The sequence below is a fragment of the Ochotona curzoniae genome, unplaced genomic scaffold (genome assembly GCF_017591425.1).
Source record: "Ochotona curzoniae isolate NIBS_2020 unplaced genomic scaffold, NIBS_Ocur_1.0 contig_4792, whole genome shotgun sequence".
Lineage (NCBI taxonomy): Eukaryota > Metazoa > Chordata > Mammalia > Lagomorpha > Ochotonidae > Ochotona > Ochotona curzoniae.
The window spans coordinates 9,279,089-9,294,599 of NW_024466389.1; the positions used below are offsets into that span (position 1 = coordinate 9,279,089).

General features: G+C 57.4%; 1 protein-coding gene across 1 annotated transcript; it reads right to left on the reverse strand.

Moving 5' to 3' along the window:
• Nucleotides 1-1,657: 1,657 nt before the first annotated feature.
• Nucleotides 1,658-15,298, reverse strand: FAM131C (family with sequence similarity 131 member C). The gene is made up of 7 exons (XM_040987618.1): nt 15,277-15,298; nt 4,152-4,264; nt 4,022-4,057; nt 3,671-3,764; nt 2,709-2,891; nt 2,452-2,574; nt 1,658-1,920 (listed from the first exon to the last, which is right to left on the reverse strand). The coding sequence occupies exons 1-7, from the start codon at nt 15,296-15,298 to the stop codon at nt 1,658-1,660; spliced, it is 834 nt and encodes a 277-aa protein (XP_040843552.1).
• Between the last annotated feature and the right edge of the window lie 213 nt (nt 15,299-15,511).

Below are 15,511 nucleotides of genomic sequence, written 5' to 3' on the forward strand. Positions count from 1 at the left end.
CCAGTGACCAAGGATACAAGTGTCTCCTGTCACCAGGGCAGGCTCAGAGGCCATCTGGGGTCATCTGATCCTGAGCAATAAAGCTGACCCCTCCTGGACCATAGCTCCTCCTTCACTTCCACTCCCTGGGCACCTACTGGCCCCTCAGCCACTCACCTGTGCTGGACCAGAGTTCTTGGGGCTACTGGCAGTTCTGGATACACTGCAACCTGGGGCCCTTGTCCCCACCCCATGTCCTGCTTCCGGGATGGAGCCAGGATCCCCACAGTCTCAGGACATTCTCTCTCTCTGGATTCCATCCTTCCAGCCCGCATCTCGCAAGCTGAGCCCCAGCTGGCAAAGGCGGTCTTGAGTGTGTCCCTCTGAGACATCCCTGATGCTTGGGGGTGTCTTCCAGGTCAGGATTAGCTAGGTCATTGGGGTACACATGGTCAACTCCACACCTGGTAAAATTAGGCACAAACAACAAAACTCTAAGGAACAACTAGTGTGTCATCTCCTGAGAACGTGCCAGCTTCGCTCTGACCTTCACAGGCTTTTGACAGGTGTGTGAGTTGCTAAGACCACGCGGATGTTCACTGCTGACTCCCACAGTCCCAGCCAAGGGGGACTTTAGCTTTTCCCGGCCCATGTACAGCGGTGGACATAGGCCCCCACAGGAAGACAAGGTCCCTTCCCAGGCAAGGAGTGTCAAAAAGGATGTCCACACTGCAGGGTGGGTGGGGTGGCTAACGTTTCCCTTCAGATCCCTGCCCTCCCCACACACACCTGCTGTCCATGGGCCCAAATCCTACTGTACCTTCACATGCTGGCCTTGCTACAAGACAAGCCTTTCCTATTTGACCAGTTGTCTCCATACCTTCCCAGACCAGTACTTTAAACCCAGCACTCCATGCAATCTGTCCTGACTAGGCTGCAGCAGGTGCAATAGGTGTGTGTGTGTGTGTGTGTGTGTGTGTGTGTGTGTGTGTGTGTGTGCATGTTTATGTGCACGCACACTGGGGGACAGGGACCCTCCTCTCTTACCCTCTAGTACCTTCTGCCCAGGGGCCCAAGACCCCGCCTTTCCCAGCAGAGACCAGACCACATTCATGCAGGGTGAACCCACCACTTTAATACCAGGGCACCATGAGGAAGATGGGATGGGAGTTAGGTCACCAAGGAGCAGATTCAGAGGGGACAGACGGGTACTCCAACCACACAGATGCCCTGAAGGATGCCACAGAGCAGGGGCTGTGCTACCAAGGAGATGACGCCATTGTCATAGAGGGCAGGTGCACAGAGGGAGGAAAGGACTGAACTTAGAGACAAGAAAGGGTCCCCAGCTCCACTCCTGGTGGATGCCCTAGGGGTCCTGGCAGCAGCGCCTCTGGGGTCTGCGGCCCAGATATGCCTGTATCCTTGAGGTCCTTGCAGGAGGCAATGTCCCCCTGAGCCAACTAAACAGGAGTAGGGGAGCTCTGGCCACCTCTGAAGTGCTGGTCCACAGAGGCACAGAGACCTGCAGGAGTGCCAACCCCATTTCTGCCCCCTCCACACTAGGCCTGACAGCAGAGATCAAGAGATGGCCAGCTGTGGCCCTAGAGTCCAGATGTGCCTGGGCTGAGGCCAGTCAAGGTCACGGTGTGAGCAGGAGCTGGGCCCAGAAAGCCTCACCTCAGTTATAGAAAACCTCATCTTCCTCTTCCGAGAGGGAGCCGCTGTCCACTGAGGGCAGGGAGCCCTGCGGGCAGCCCCCCACCTCAGGCCCCAGCCCCCCAGGTAGCCGCTGCCGGGGCTGCTGCTCAGGGCTAGGGGGCTGCGGGCAGGCAGCTGCTTTGGGGTCAGGGGAGGGCCAGCCATCAGGGGAGAGACCAGGAGAGGAGAAGGCCAGGAGGCTGTCATCCCGCGAGGGGCCGCTGGGGAAGCTGTCCTGCAGGCCTGGAAGCAGAGGGGGGCACATGTATCCGGGTCCTGCCCATCACTGCCCCCACCCCTGCCCCAAAGCACCTGCCTGCCCCATGCCCCAGTGCAGCTGCTGAGCTGTGTGACCTGACCAGGGCCCAGAAGCCTGCCATGTCATCTCTTCTCTGCCACTCTGGGGGACTGTAGTGTTGTAGCAGGTACTTGGCTGTGCCTGGTGCCAAGTTTGACACCCTGCTCTGACGTTTCTGGTGGGGTGACTGGGGTGCGTTCCTACGCCCTGTGCCTTCATTTCTTTATTTTTAACCTGGGGACTGCAGGATCTGCCCTCTCAGTGCTGCGAGGGCATGAGCGAATCACACCCAGCATGGGGCCTGGCAGAATTCTTTCATTGTTTATGGTGCGTCCAGAGCCTAGGGCCCCTTCTACAGATGAAGACATTGAGGGGAAGAAGGGACTTGCCCAAGTCACGCTGCCTGGCATGGCCACAGCGTCCAGCCTGAGCTCAGCATTGCTCCCACCCTCAGCCCAGCGCCTATCCCACTGTACCCTGGAGCTGATCGGTGTCTTGGGGGCTGAGGCCAGCAGGCAGCTCATCGTCCAGCTCCTCGTCATCCAGCGAGGACCAGGCACTCAGTGTGGCCTCTGTGATGGCAAACTGCTCGGCGACCCCTGAGTGGATAGTGGGGGAAGGGGGTTGGGGAGGGCTGCCATCACACCCTAGCCACCTCTGCCCACACTGTGTCCATGCATGCTTCTAGGTCCCAAGGCCCAGATTCACCCCACTCCTTCCCATCCCTGCTGACCTGCGGCGAAGCGGGCCTCCCGTAGCTCATCTGAGAGACAGCAGTAACGCTCGTCCTCGCCTGGGGACACCTCCCAGCCTGATCGCTGGGCGCTCCAGCCCTTCCACTCGATGAGGTGGGCCACGCGGCCCCGAGCCATGGCCGTGGGCTTTGTCATGTGGTCTTTGATGCTCTGCACCACGCCTGTGGGCACCGAGGGTATCTTGGGGGGAGGGTGGTCCTGGCACTGCTCAGGCCTCACTCCCACCTCCCTACCTGGCAGTCATTCCTCAGGTCCTTTGGGTATCCCACAGCCCAGTGCATGCTATGCCCAGGTGCTGCTGCCTTGCGCTCCCTGTATCCCACAGGACTCCATGGCCTGTCCTTTCCCTCCCCCAACTCCCTGCCAAGTGCATCCCCAAGATGCAAGGCCACACTTGACTCCCTCTCCTACAACTCCATGTCCACTTTCTCCAGACTGGCATGCCCCTCTCTCCTTTCTGGCCAAATTCAAAAACTCCACCCCAGCCTTCCCTCCCTGCATTAACAATTGCTTTCTCAGGTTCCGCTTCTGGGGACCACCACCCAAGGGGATGTGAGTGGCAGAGGGCAGGCAGACAAGACCTAGCCACACCTGGACGATCCAGGTTATCCCACCAGTCTCACACAGAGCTCGTAGTAGAAAACATTGACTTGAATCGGAGGTAGCTGTCTGGCTCAGGGACTCAGACCCTCCTGAGGCACCCACGAGTCACATCAAGTGCCCGGATCTCAGTCTGGCTGTCTTTCCCATCATAGCTTCCTACTGGTGCACACTCCAGGCAGTTGGGAAACCTCTGCCGCCACTTGGGAGACTGGCCTGAGCAAATGTGGATTCCAACTTGGCGCATACCTCCCAGCTGTCATTCCATGTCCTGCCCTCCTCCCCCGGGCTCAGTGCACTCAGCCAACTCCAAGGGCAGGAAGAGGCCACAGCAACCTACCCACAAGCGACGAGGTGGCCAGGGCAGCCACGTTGTAGTTGCTGGCACAGGATCTGGAGTCGCAGAGATGGCCGTTGGTGGTCTGGAAGCACCTCTGCTGGGGCGGGGAGCGCATGGAGGTCAGCAGGAGGTGTTAGGGGGAAGCTGTGCGACATCTCCCACCATGGCCACCACCATTGCCCAGCCCCACTACCCGTGCCTCTGGGCGGTGGGCAAGAAAGTGGGGGTAAGGCCAAGCGTTTCCCTCCCACTCCCACAGGACCACTACCTCTCCTGGGCTGAGCTCAGCAGAGGGAGGGGCAATGGGGTAAGCAGCAGGTGGCTAGACCAGGGCACAGTGAGGGCACTGACCTGCCAAGGATCCCAACAGAAATCCATCTGTTTGTCCTGCAAATGAGATGAGAGACGTCAGGCTTGGCCTGTTAACAACAGCCAGGAATCCGAGCACAGCCAGGTGGGAGCAGGAAGGAGAGGGGGTTACCTTGCCAGTGACATGGTCCGCAGCAGGGGTGACATGGCCTGATGGCAGATGTGGGCTGAGGGCACCCATGCCTTGGGGCATAGGGCAGTCGTGGTGGGCACTTGTGAAGAGGTCTGCAAGTGAGAAGGGTGGGAGCAACTCAGGGCAGCCAAGACCTCCTCCACCAGCAAAGCATGTTGGAGGCAGACTGTGAGATGACCTTGGCATTATTGCCCAAGGTCATGTCATAGAAAGCTGACCCCAGACCACAGAAGGGCAGGTGCCCAGTTTGGGCCCCTCTGGGGGGATCCCTGGGCCCCATTTTTCTCTCTCTGAGTCTGGAACCCCTTCCAGCATCATTATGAAAACCCATGGTCTATCACCAGGTCGCATAGTCGCCGCCTTCCCCTGCCTCTTGCCTCTAATACTGCCTGGCACATCCCACTCCTGCTCCAGCGCTCTCCTGCACACACTCTGACACTGGTTTGACTCTAACCCTTGGCCTGCTCCATGCCTGGGTCTGAGGATGGAACCTGGCTGGGTATGGTCGCCAGCCTCATACTAAGATGGTGCCCGTAGGCATGGGGTTTGACCCGTCTCCACTTCCTGCTAGGTTCACCCAGGCATGCTGTCGCTTCTTCTCAGGTCTCTGGCAACTGTCACCATGGCCCTGGATCCTGCTTCAGGCCTCTTCCTGACTCGTCCTGGGTCCAGAAGCTTTGGAAGGCCCCACCCAGGCCTTTCCTCTCACGCCTCGTCTGCCTGACCCTCGAGCCCACGTCGCTCCCTCAAGTCCCTCCCGTGAGAGGGGAGGAACTGCCTCTGTGCTCAAGCTGAGTGGAACTCACCGGGGCTGGTCCCTCCTGCTTCGCTCAGGGGCTTTGTCTCCTCTCCTGGGCTGTGGGGTACAGAGGCACCTGCCAGTTTCACACAGACCCTGACGCCCATCCACGAGCCGGACGGGCTCTCCCCCAAGGGCACCCAACCAATCAGCGAGCCGGACGGGCTCCTCCCCCAAGGGCACCCAACCAATCAGCGCGTCTGACAGGCTCCTCCCCCAAGGGCACCCAACCAATCAGCAAGCCGGACTGGCTCCTCACAAGGGCACCCAACCAATCAGCGAGTCGGACGGGCTCCTCACAAGGGCACCCAACCAATCAGCGAGTCTGGCGGGCTCCTCCTCCTGACTCACCTGTTGCTCACGCTGGGCCCCTGACATGGTCACTGCGCTCTGGTTATCAGCAGCTCCTGTGTCCCCTGCCACCCCACAGAACAAGCCAAGCTGGGACTCTGAGCTTGGAGAACAGTGTGGGAGCTCCGCCCAGGCAGGGGAGTCTGCGCTTCAGCTTTTGCTCCTCCATTCTGATTGGCTTCCACAGGTGGAACCGTGGCTGTGTCTGGGAGGGCTGCCCTGAGTTTGTGCTAAAAATACAGGCAGAGGGGCTTAGCAGGGGCTGAGCCTGGGAGGAGCGTCACTAGGGATTTTATCGGCGTCTACCCCCACGGCGTGCCCAGATACGCACCTAACAAATAGGGCTTGGCCACACACTTAGGACATGAAGGGCAGAGCAGGGGCAACTGTTACACAACTGCAAGTAGTTGAGTAGCTGCACAGGCAAAGACAGAAAAGGCCCAGTAATAACACAATAGGAAAGCTTTTAAAATGGTTGTGGCATAGCAAATTAAATTGCTGCGGGGTCACCAGCATTCCACATGGGAGCACCAGTTCAAGTGCCAGCTCCTCTGCTTCCTGTCTAGCTTCTTGCTGATGTGGCAGGGAAGAAGCAGAGATGGCCAGAATACTTGAGTTCCTGCCACCCACACAGGAAACCAGGATCTGACTCCTGACTTCCGGCTGGCCCAGCTGGCCCCAGCCACTGTGGCCATCTAGAAACTGAACCAGCAAATGTAACACCTCTCTCTCCCATAACTCTCTCTTGCTCAGTCACTCTACTTTTCAAATAGGTCAATGAACAAATAATAGATATTTAAAAAAAAAAAAACTCAGATAAAAACTTTTTAATAATAAAATGCTCCATGTGTAGCGGCTCCATGTGGAGCTGGCGGGCCTGCACATGGCCCGGGGTTTGGGAGGGAATGAGGAGTGAATAAAACAGAAGTCATGGTTCTCCCCTCCATTCTCCAAGACAATGTGCACGGGGGCCACACCTAAGACTTGTTGTTTCCTTTTTTTAATTTCTTTTGGAGTGAGCATGGGGTACAGTGTTCTAAACTGCCATTCAGGACAGCCACAGCCCCGTCAGGGTGCCCTGCTTCCAACACAGTTCCCTGCTAACGAGCACCCCAGGAAGCTACAGATGATGGCCCAAATCCTTGGGTCTCTGCCACCCACATGGGAGAGCCAGAAGAAGCTCCTGACCCCTAGCTTCAAACTGACCCAACTCTGGCCCTTGCCACCATCTGGGGAGTAAACCAGCAGACAGAAGCACCTCTCTCTCTCTCTCCTCTCTGTAATCCTGCCTGTCAAATAAAAATAAATAGCTCTTTTTAAAAAGTACAGTTTGTGAAGCTATGCAAAAGTTTTTTTAAAATGCAATCTGCTAAACTTCCTGGATTTTTAAAAAAATTTATTTATTCTCATTGCGAAGGCAAATTTACAGCCAGAAGGAGAGAGAGAGAAAAAAAGATCTTCCATTCACTGTTTCACTTCCCACATGGCCATAATGGCTGGAGCTGAGCTGATCTTAAGCCAGGAGCCAGAAGCTTCATCCTGGTCTCCCACACGGGTGTGGAGTTCCAAGAATTTGGCCCGTTCTCCACTGCCCTCCCAGGTCATAAGCAGAGAGCTGGATGGGAAGTGCAGCAGCCAAGACATGAACCAGTGCCCATATGGGATACCGACACTTGCAGGTGAAGGATTAGCCTGTTAAGCCATCATGTTAGCCTCACAAAAGTATTTTTATTTCTTTTTTACAAAGCTTTAAAAAAAGGTTTACTTCTTATTTCCAAGGCAGAGAGAGATCTTCTTTCCGTTCGCTTGTTCACCCTCTCCAAATAGCCACAACAGCTGGAGCTGGGCTGGTAGCAAGCCAGCAGGTAGGAACCTCTTCCAGCTCTCCCATGTGGCCACAGGGATCCAAGTATTTAGATCATCCTGCCTTGCCTTTCTGGGCTCATTTCTGGAAATGGAGCAGCTGGGATACTGCACCCACACAGGATGTGGCAGTGGCTTTACCTGCCACTCCATAGAGCAGCCCCCAGCTTTTTTTATGTGTAAGATGTTCTATGTAGCATTGGACATAGCAAGTTAAGCTGCTACGTGCAGCACTGGCATTACAATTCTTATCCCAGCCACTCTACTTCCCATCCAGCTCCTGGTTAGCACCCTGGAAAACAGTGCAAGTTGTTCCAAGTACCTGGGACCCTGCCACTCGCATGGGAGGCCTGGATAAAGCGTGGGGCTCCTGGCTTTGACCTGGCCCAGCCCTGGCTGGTGTAGCCATTTAGGGATCAAACCAGTGATGAATCAGCTGTCTCTCTGTGTGTTTGTATGTGTGTCTCTTCTCTGGGGTTCTACCTTTCAGATAAATAAAATTTAAGAAAAAAAAATGTTTAGGGGCCCGGCGCTATGGCATAGTGGTTAAGGTCCTCGCCTTGCACGCCCAGGATCCCATATGGGCACCAGTTCTAATCCCGGCGGCCCGCTTCCCATCCAGCTCCCTGCCTGTGGCCCGGGAAAGCAGTCGAGGACGGTCCAAAGCTTTGGGACCCTGCACCCACGTGGGAGACCCGGAAGAGGCTCCTGGCTTCAGATCGGCATAGCACCGGCCATTGCGCTCACTTGGGGAGTGAATCATTGGACGGAAGATCTTCCTCTCTGTCTCTCCTCCTCTCTGTATTTCTGACTTTCCAATAAATAAATAAATCTTTAAAAAAATGTTTAGTTTTTAATTTTTACACTCTTTGGTTTAAAAAGTAAGTTAAAGGTCAATCCACCACCTCAGCTATATCTTGGCAGCGAAATACTGGGCAAATGGAGACTCTATGATGGACTATGTCAATCAGTGGATTCTTCAACAACCTCATCGTGCCTGGAATGGCGAGAATGGCAGCGATTCATAACTGGTAAACTATCTAGGCCACCTGAGCAAGGATCTCAGAGCATGCCCCACATCGGGGACCTGGGATGGGTGGGAGACTGGGTGGGGCTTCTCCCTCAATATTCCCTTTACCTTAGATAAATGAATAAAATTTAAAAAAAAAAAAAGAGGTAAGTTAAGACACAAAACGCCTGTGAGCCTGGACCCACCAGGGCTCAGCATCGTCAATATCAACATCTCCTACCTCTGTCCCATGTCCCAGTGCAGGAACAGTGACAGGGAGCTGTCCTCTGCTGTGACAACAACACCATCTTAAGGACAGTGTTTAAGCAATCGCGTAACTGTGCGTGCTATGCTGTTAACACGCCTGGCAGCACCTAAGTGTGTTCACACATAGAAGCAGCATGGTGACTTTATGCCAGCTCTAATGTGGTGCCAGTATGCTGTCACCAGCAAGTCATTTTCAGCCTATCGTGTGACTGCACTTGAACCTTGTGGTGCCTTCACTTAGAGCAGCCCTTAGCCAATGGCTGGCAGATGCAGGACCCCGACTTGCCTGTGCCCTGTGGGACCGGGCTGAGGGCCTTGCCTGGAGTGCACCATGCTGGGCTACGTCTCCTGCAGCCTGTCAGGTGCACCCCATGCCTTCCAAGCCAACGGCGGAAGGATCTGAAGACACTGTGCCCAGGTCTTGTCCCCACATGGCTCATTATGACTTTGGAGGGAGAGCGAGAGACTTATCCCCTTGAAGCCTCAGCATCATCATCTGTCAAATGGACAGCTTGGTTAGGAAAGCCCCAGTCCTGTCCAAGGTGCTGAAAAAGGCTCTGTGTGCCAACAATGTGCCTCACAGACTACCCATCTCTCCCATGTTTCCAAATGGCCACATGCAGAGGGCAGCCCCTAGGCAGAAGTCTGCACAACGTGGGCCACTCGGTAGGGCTGGGTAAGCCAGGAGGAGGGGGTCAGCTGGCTCTCCTGCCTCTGATATAGCCAAGTTTGTGAGTTTTCCAAAGGTCAAGTGGGGAGGAAGTTAACATGTGAGGGTCTTGCTGGTACCTCCCTCCAACAGAAAGGCTGCCTGCAGTGCAAAAGGACCCCAGGAAAGGGGGGTAGATCTCTCAAGACAGAGTTCTAGAATGAATGGCCTCCAACCAAGGTTTCTAAAGAACTCAATCAACCATGGCAACCCAGAAGATGGTCCCACTGTATCTCCTGCCATGTTTGCCCTCTCCAGACTAGCCATCCTCACTGCTCCGTTGGGTGTGCTCACTGCCAGCACAGTCCTGCCCTAGGGCCATCACACCATCTATCCCTTCCCTCCTTCCAGAACTTTCTCTGCTGAGATAACCACAGGGTCCAACCCTCACTCCACTCAGCTCAAACACTGCGACTTCAGCACAGCTTCCCCCCATCCTGCCACTTATGACACCTGTGCCTTCCCCCCCTCCTCCTGTCTTTCCCTTCCCACTGTTCACCCAGTGTGTCTGTCTCCTTGGTCACTGCCCCGTACCAGCACACTGGCTCTAGAAGAGCTGGGATCTTATCAGCTGTGTTCTCTAGGGCAGCTCCCTGCACCTGCCACAGGATGTCCCTGAATAATTACTGGGAGAAGGAAGGCATGACTGGATGCCAACCACACCAAGGCACCAACAATGAGCCCATGTGAACAAATGCACCCAGACGTCCTGGGCCCTTTTCCCAAACTCCTCAAGCAGAACTCATCCTTGAGGAGAGGGAACCCAGCAGGGGAAGAGGCCAGCAGGATGAGGAGCTGAGAGCAGTCCTCAGGCTACAAAAGAAGGGACACACCAGGCTGGAGGCCAGAGGACAGTTGGCGGCCCAAATGGACCATATCTAGCTGCAAGATCTGCCCAAAGGCTGAGGAGAGTAGGATGAGCCTGTGGGGAGCATGAAGAAAGGTGGGCATGACTCACAGCCCCTCCCCCAATGACCCAGGTGTGGGGAGGTCAGAGCCACGAGGGCAAACACAGCACCGCAAAGGCGGAGCCGTGCACCTGCACACCGCGGGGGCCCAGCACGGCTTGCTCCCAATCCCCGGCTCCAGCAGGGCCCCCCTGAGCTGGGATTCAGAGTCTCCAAATGGCAAAGCTGAATGGCAGGGAAGCCTCGCTTGGTGGGTCCTGTGGAGTCACCATCTAAGAAATGAAACAGAGTGGAGTGCAGACTTCCCAAGGCGAGGTTGCTGCCAGCCCAAAGACTGCTTCCTGAAGCTTCTGTCTGGATGACACGGCAATCATGTGGGCATGAATCTTCTGTGTGCGCATCCTGGGTCACGAGGCAAAGCCTGTATACTCTTGTGAGCACAAACACATCTAGAAGTCGTCACTTCGAACACTCTGGAGGTTCTGCATGCCAAGCACAAGCTGGGCCTTGTCAAGGTGCCAGCTGCAGGCTCCCTGGGGCAGGCTGAGAAGGGCTGGCATGGTCCTGTGGTCCCAGGTGGTCCTTGAAGCTGTTGTCCAAGTCCCCAGCTGCATGCCAGGGAGTGAGGGGGAGGGGACCACAGAGCAGACTCAGGGGAGTCATGACTCAAACAAGGTCAGCCAGTGAGGTGGCAGTGGGAATGGGAACTCCTGGCTCCACGTCCCCCGAGCCTGCCTCTCACCTTAGTTGGGGTGCAAGCACCTAGGCCCAAGCTACCGGCTCCCCTTGAGGACGTTGACTCCCTGATGTCACAGGCAGGTTGCCGCGGAGATGTCAGGTAATGAAGTGAGGCTGCTCCTAGCCCAGGGGGACCCAGCCACGTCACCACAGCCAACTAGAAAAACAGTTCTGGGGATGAGGCAGTCCCGGGAGACCCTCAGCTCCTGCCCAAAGGAGCTGGGAAGGACGCCCCTTTGCTTTCCCAGCCCACGAACCCTCCCTCCACCTTAAGATCAGCAGCCCCTGGTCAGACCAGCCTCACTGTGGCTGCCACGTGGGTCTTACATGGCTATTTCCATGGGGGTGCTATTTACATCTTCCAAAGAGAGGAGTGTCATCCAGACCCCCCTCCACCCAAGCCTCTGCTCATCAAGGATGAAGTCTGCCTGCCCATACCAGCCCCACTATAGTGCCCAAGCCACCCAGACAGTCTCTCCTGTCATCTAACCCAATCCCCAGTTGCTGCAAAGCTCCCCTGAGGTCTTCTTGACTCACCCAGCTCCCTTTGCTGTTCTTTAAGGTTCCAAGTACCAGCCCATTGGTCACCATGGTGACATCTGCTCCTACCTGCCCCTCCCCAAGGAGGTCTCTCCCAGGGCTCCAGGTCCCAAGGATGGCAGGGAAGCCTCATGTTTAACCCTGCTCTTCCTCAGCAACCCAGAGAAGTCACATGTCATCTTGAAATCACACAGTCAGGAAGCAATGACCTGGCAACCCCCACTGAGCTGCTTTTCCCAGACCAGCTGCTTCTGCTGTTGGCATCTCGGGCACCTGTGACCAAATGCTGCTGAGCCACAGGTGTGCAACTTCACCCCTGGGAGCCTCAGCCTTTCATTTGGAAGATGGGACAGTGAGTGTGCACTCAGCAAGGCTGGCGGGAGGAAGAGGCACCTGCCACGGCCGTGCCCCACCCCTTTCCATCAACCACTCTTCTGCTTCTGTCCCTCGGCTGGTGTTCAGCTCGGAGGCACCACAGAAGGAGACATTAAGGGGCAGTCTGGGCCTCTGCCCAGTCCCTGCCACAGGAAAGGGCCATGGAGTTGGCAGGGGCTGTGCCCATTGCTCCCAGGATGCTGGTTTTCAGGTCATCTGGGCATAGCCCAGGATTGGTACAGCTTTGAGCTGCCATGGACAGTCTCTCTATCCCCTCCAAGGATGGAGAGAACAGGTACCTCTCTAAGGCTTCTCGCACTCAGCTCCTTCCCATTTTGTCTGCCACACTGTGGCTCAGCCTCTTTGAACGCCCCACTTTGTCCTCACCTCCTCCAAGCAGCCTGCCCAGATAGGTCATGCTGTATTACGTGACGCTTTCACCAGTGGCCATCTACGCAGTGTCAGATAGTGTCCACCGTCTGTTGAACTGTTCTCCCGACCCAGCTAGGTAGGAAATAGTATGCCCACTCTGCCAATGGGAAGACTGAGGCTCGGAGAGGTTCAATCACGGGTGTAAGACCATTAACAATGGGGACAGGTACAGCTCTCAGCCAATCTGAAACCCCAAAACTCTGCCCTGACATCTTGTGCCAGTTGCTGGAGAGGGACTTTGGGCAGTTTGCCAAGCGTGTGTCTGTTCTTGCTAACTGTGTCCCTCCAAGGGCGAAACCATGTCTCCCTCCGCAGCCTAGGCCTACCCTAAAAGCCAACATCTCGCCTGCCCTTCCCCCCTTGTCGCAGGATGCCCAGTCTGAGTCTGCACTCTGGCCTTCCAGAAGCAAATGCTTGGGTCCCAGTCCTTGCTCTCACAGTTCCCAGTGCTCAGTGCACAGTGACTTCAGGGCTGGTCTGATGGAGAGGGCTGGTGGCAGGGGCAGTTCCTCTCTGCTCCCTACAGATGGACGCTGGTGGAGAAGGCCAGCCCCGGGCAGGCAGGACCCATCTGACGGGTCCCGGTAGCTCTGGGGTCACCCGGACCCCTGGCTCTGAGCCCCACTTCCGCTGTGCAGGCTGAGTGAGAGCTATCTAGGTCAGGAGAGCCAAGGCTCAACCCGGCTCAGCCAAAGCACCCAACAAACGGTGACTTAAAAATAGACGGTGAACACAAAACAGCTCCCAGAGACAGTGGGCATCGCCTTCATCTGATCCCAATCCCTTCCCCAATGTCTCCGGGACCTCAAGTGCCTTTTCACAGGAGGCAGGATGGGCCCTGGGGCCTCTGTAGCATCCCCTTGTCCAGCCAAGAAGATCTGGGCTAGCCATCTGCATGGAGGGGGTCAAGACAGAGGGCCACAGTGTGGGCACCAACAAAGCCCTCTGGGTGCTTGCTACACAGCTGGTACTGGTCTGGGTGCTGTGCAGGAACCAGACCATGTCACTGATATTGTTAGGCTTCCCATTTTAAAGGTGAGAACCTTGAGATACAAGCACAGGATTGAGGAAGTGGTGAAGGGTGGGACTCTCCCAGCTGTAGCCTGGACCCAGGGCGTGGCCAGACAGCCTCAGCTAGGCCCAAGCATGGAGCTCTCAGCACATCAGGGGGCTCACAGCCCTGATTTGGCCTTCAGACAGCACACCTGGTCCAAGGAAACACTTGGCGCAGGTGCAGGGACCAGGTAGGGGGTTTTGAGGGCCCATGGGAGCCAGCAGCTCCAGGGCAGGGAGAAGCACAGCTGCAGGGTTGTGGGGTATAGATGAAAGATCCAGGCTCTGATGTCTGTGTGACAGACTTCATGTCCAGCTTTGCTATGTCCCAGCTGTGTGACCCCCAGGACAGGTCACTCTACTGCCCCCTGCTTCATGTACAAATGAGGACCAAGGTGGCAAATAGCCTCACTTAGCTGTTGACTCTACAGCTTTCAAACTGATACCTGGCGAGCTGTGAGCTTTCCCATAGGACCCGTGGCAAGCAGAGGGACAAGGAGCTTTCGCTGTGTGGACAGCGCCCCTGCTCTGCCCTCCGAAGCGCCCAGACCTCGTGCCCCTGCAACCGGCAGACACTTGGACACTCAGGAGCAAGGCAGGATAGGAATGCATGACCAGAAGTGCCCAGACTGTGGAAATCTGGGTGCAGACAACACGGCCGTGCCAGGGTGGCTGCAGATGGCCCTGACAGAGGATGCCACAGAGGGAGCACCAGGGACCTGGGGCCCTAGCCTTCCCATGTGACCTTAGCAAGTGTCTTTCCTTCTTTGCCTCTGTCCTGTGCCTGCTCTCAGCTCTCAGGCCAGCGCACCTGGGGCTGGGTCCCCATACGGCATGATGGCCGAGGCTTGGAGAAGGGGCATCACTGAGAAAACTCTTGACCACTGTCCCCACCTCCCACCTGCTCCGTCCCCCCCACCATCGCCCTGAGACTGCGCAGAGTCTGGGGTCTGGGAGAACCTATCACAACACAGGGGCCCTTCAACTCTTTGCTCTTCCCACTTCTCAGGAGCCAGAGCCGGCACACGTGGGTGTCATGTCACCCACAGCCAAGCGGCTGGACATGCAAAGGAGCCTCCCAGACCGGATCCTGGTGCTTTCCCTCCCCACCTTGACCCCGCCCCCTGACACACCTTCCCAACTCAGCCCCAACACCCCCAGGAAGGCCCCAGGACTGCAGGGGTGTTAGGCTCTCTCCTCAACATCACTCCCCCCGCCCCCCGCCCAGGCCCTTCCCCAAGGCCAGCATAGCCCTGCGCACCTGAACAAGACCTTGGGAGTGACCGGTGGGAGAGCAGCTCCCTTCCCCCACTCTGCAGACGGGCTCAGCGTGCAAAGCCAGATTCAAGCCCAAAGTCCTGCGCTCTCCCACTCCTGGCCCCTGCTTCACTGGGAGTCCCCAGGGGCGGGGGTCCCGGGCCCACCCCCTCTCCTGAGAAGCTGCTCAGCATCCTCCTGGGCAGCAGGTGGAACCCTGCCCTCTGCCCCACCCCCACCCGCAGACCGACAGGAGGAGGGCGGGCAAGGGCAGATTGCTCCCAGCTCCGCCAAGTGCGGGCCTGGGGAGGAGGAGGGGCCAGGTCAGACACGGAGACAGGCCCAGGGTTCCAAGGAATGTCAATGTCCTCTGTCCCTTCCGGTCCCCTGATCTTGGAGGGGGTGGGGCTGACGGTGGGGGAGGGGGCCTTCTTCATAACACCACCACAGTCCTTCCTGCCGCGGGAAAGAGGGTTGAGGGGCGAAGAGGAGCTTGGGGGGCAGGTGATAGAGGCCCGTGTCTTGGGGGGCTGGGGCGGAGGGTGTCTCCCCAGCCCCTCCAGAGAAACTGGCTAGAACACGAAGCTCCCTCCCTCCCAGGCACACGGCCGGGGCTGCGTGGCCGCTGGGGTGCCAGGCGCGGCCACGACGCGGTGGCCGCCGCACGTTCTCTCTGCGCTGTCTCCTTCACCGTCATCCCACCCCGTCCCCTCGGGGCACCGTGGTCCCCAGAGATGCGTGGCTTGCTCCGGCAGTGCGGATCTCCGCCCCCAGCCCCAGATGCGTCCTAGTGGTCCCCTCACCTCGCGACACGCAGGAGCCCATCACGGGGCCGCGGGGCCGGGCCGCTGCGCCTCGGGTGCGTCGGGCCGCGGGGCGCTCATGTCTCCGGGGGCCGGGGCTGCACGCACGGCAGGCGCGTCGCGGGCGAGCGGGCGCGCGGGGACAGGGCTTCAGGCTCCGCTCGCCTCGGTCTCCGCTGCCGCCGCGCCCCGCTGGCCTCGCGCCGCCGCAGCTGCCGCCGCCCGTGCCGCGCCC

Bases quoted from the DNA above. Each gene is read 5' to 3' on its own strand.
- FAM131C (XM_040987618.1), bottom strand. From the start codon at position 15,298: ATGGGCTCCTGCGTGTCGCGAG. The intron at 2,892-3,670 runs GTAGGTTGCTGT...CGGTGCCCACAG, and splicing joins GGCCACCTCGTCGCTTGTGG to GCGTGGTGCAGAGCATCAAA. The intron at 1,921-2,451 runs GTACAGTGGGAT...CTCTGCTTCCAG, and splicing joins AGACACCGATCAGCTCCAGG to GCCTGCAGGACAGCTTCCCC.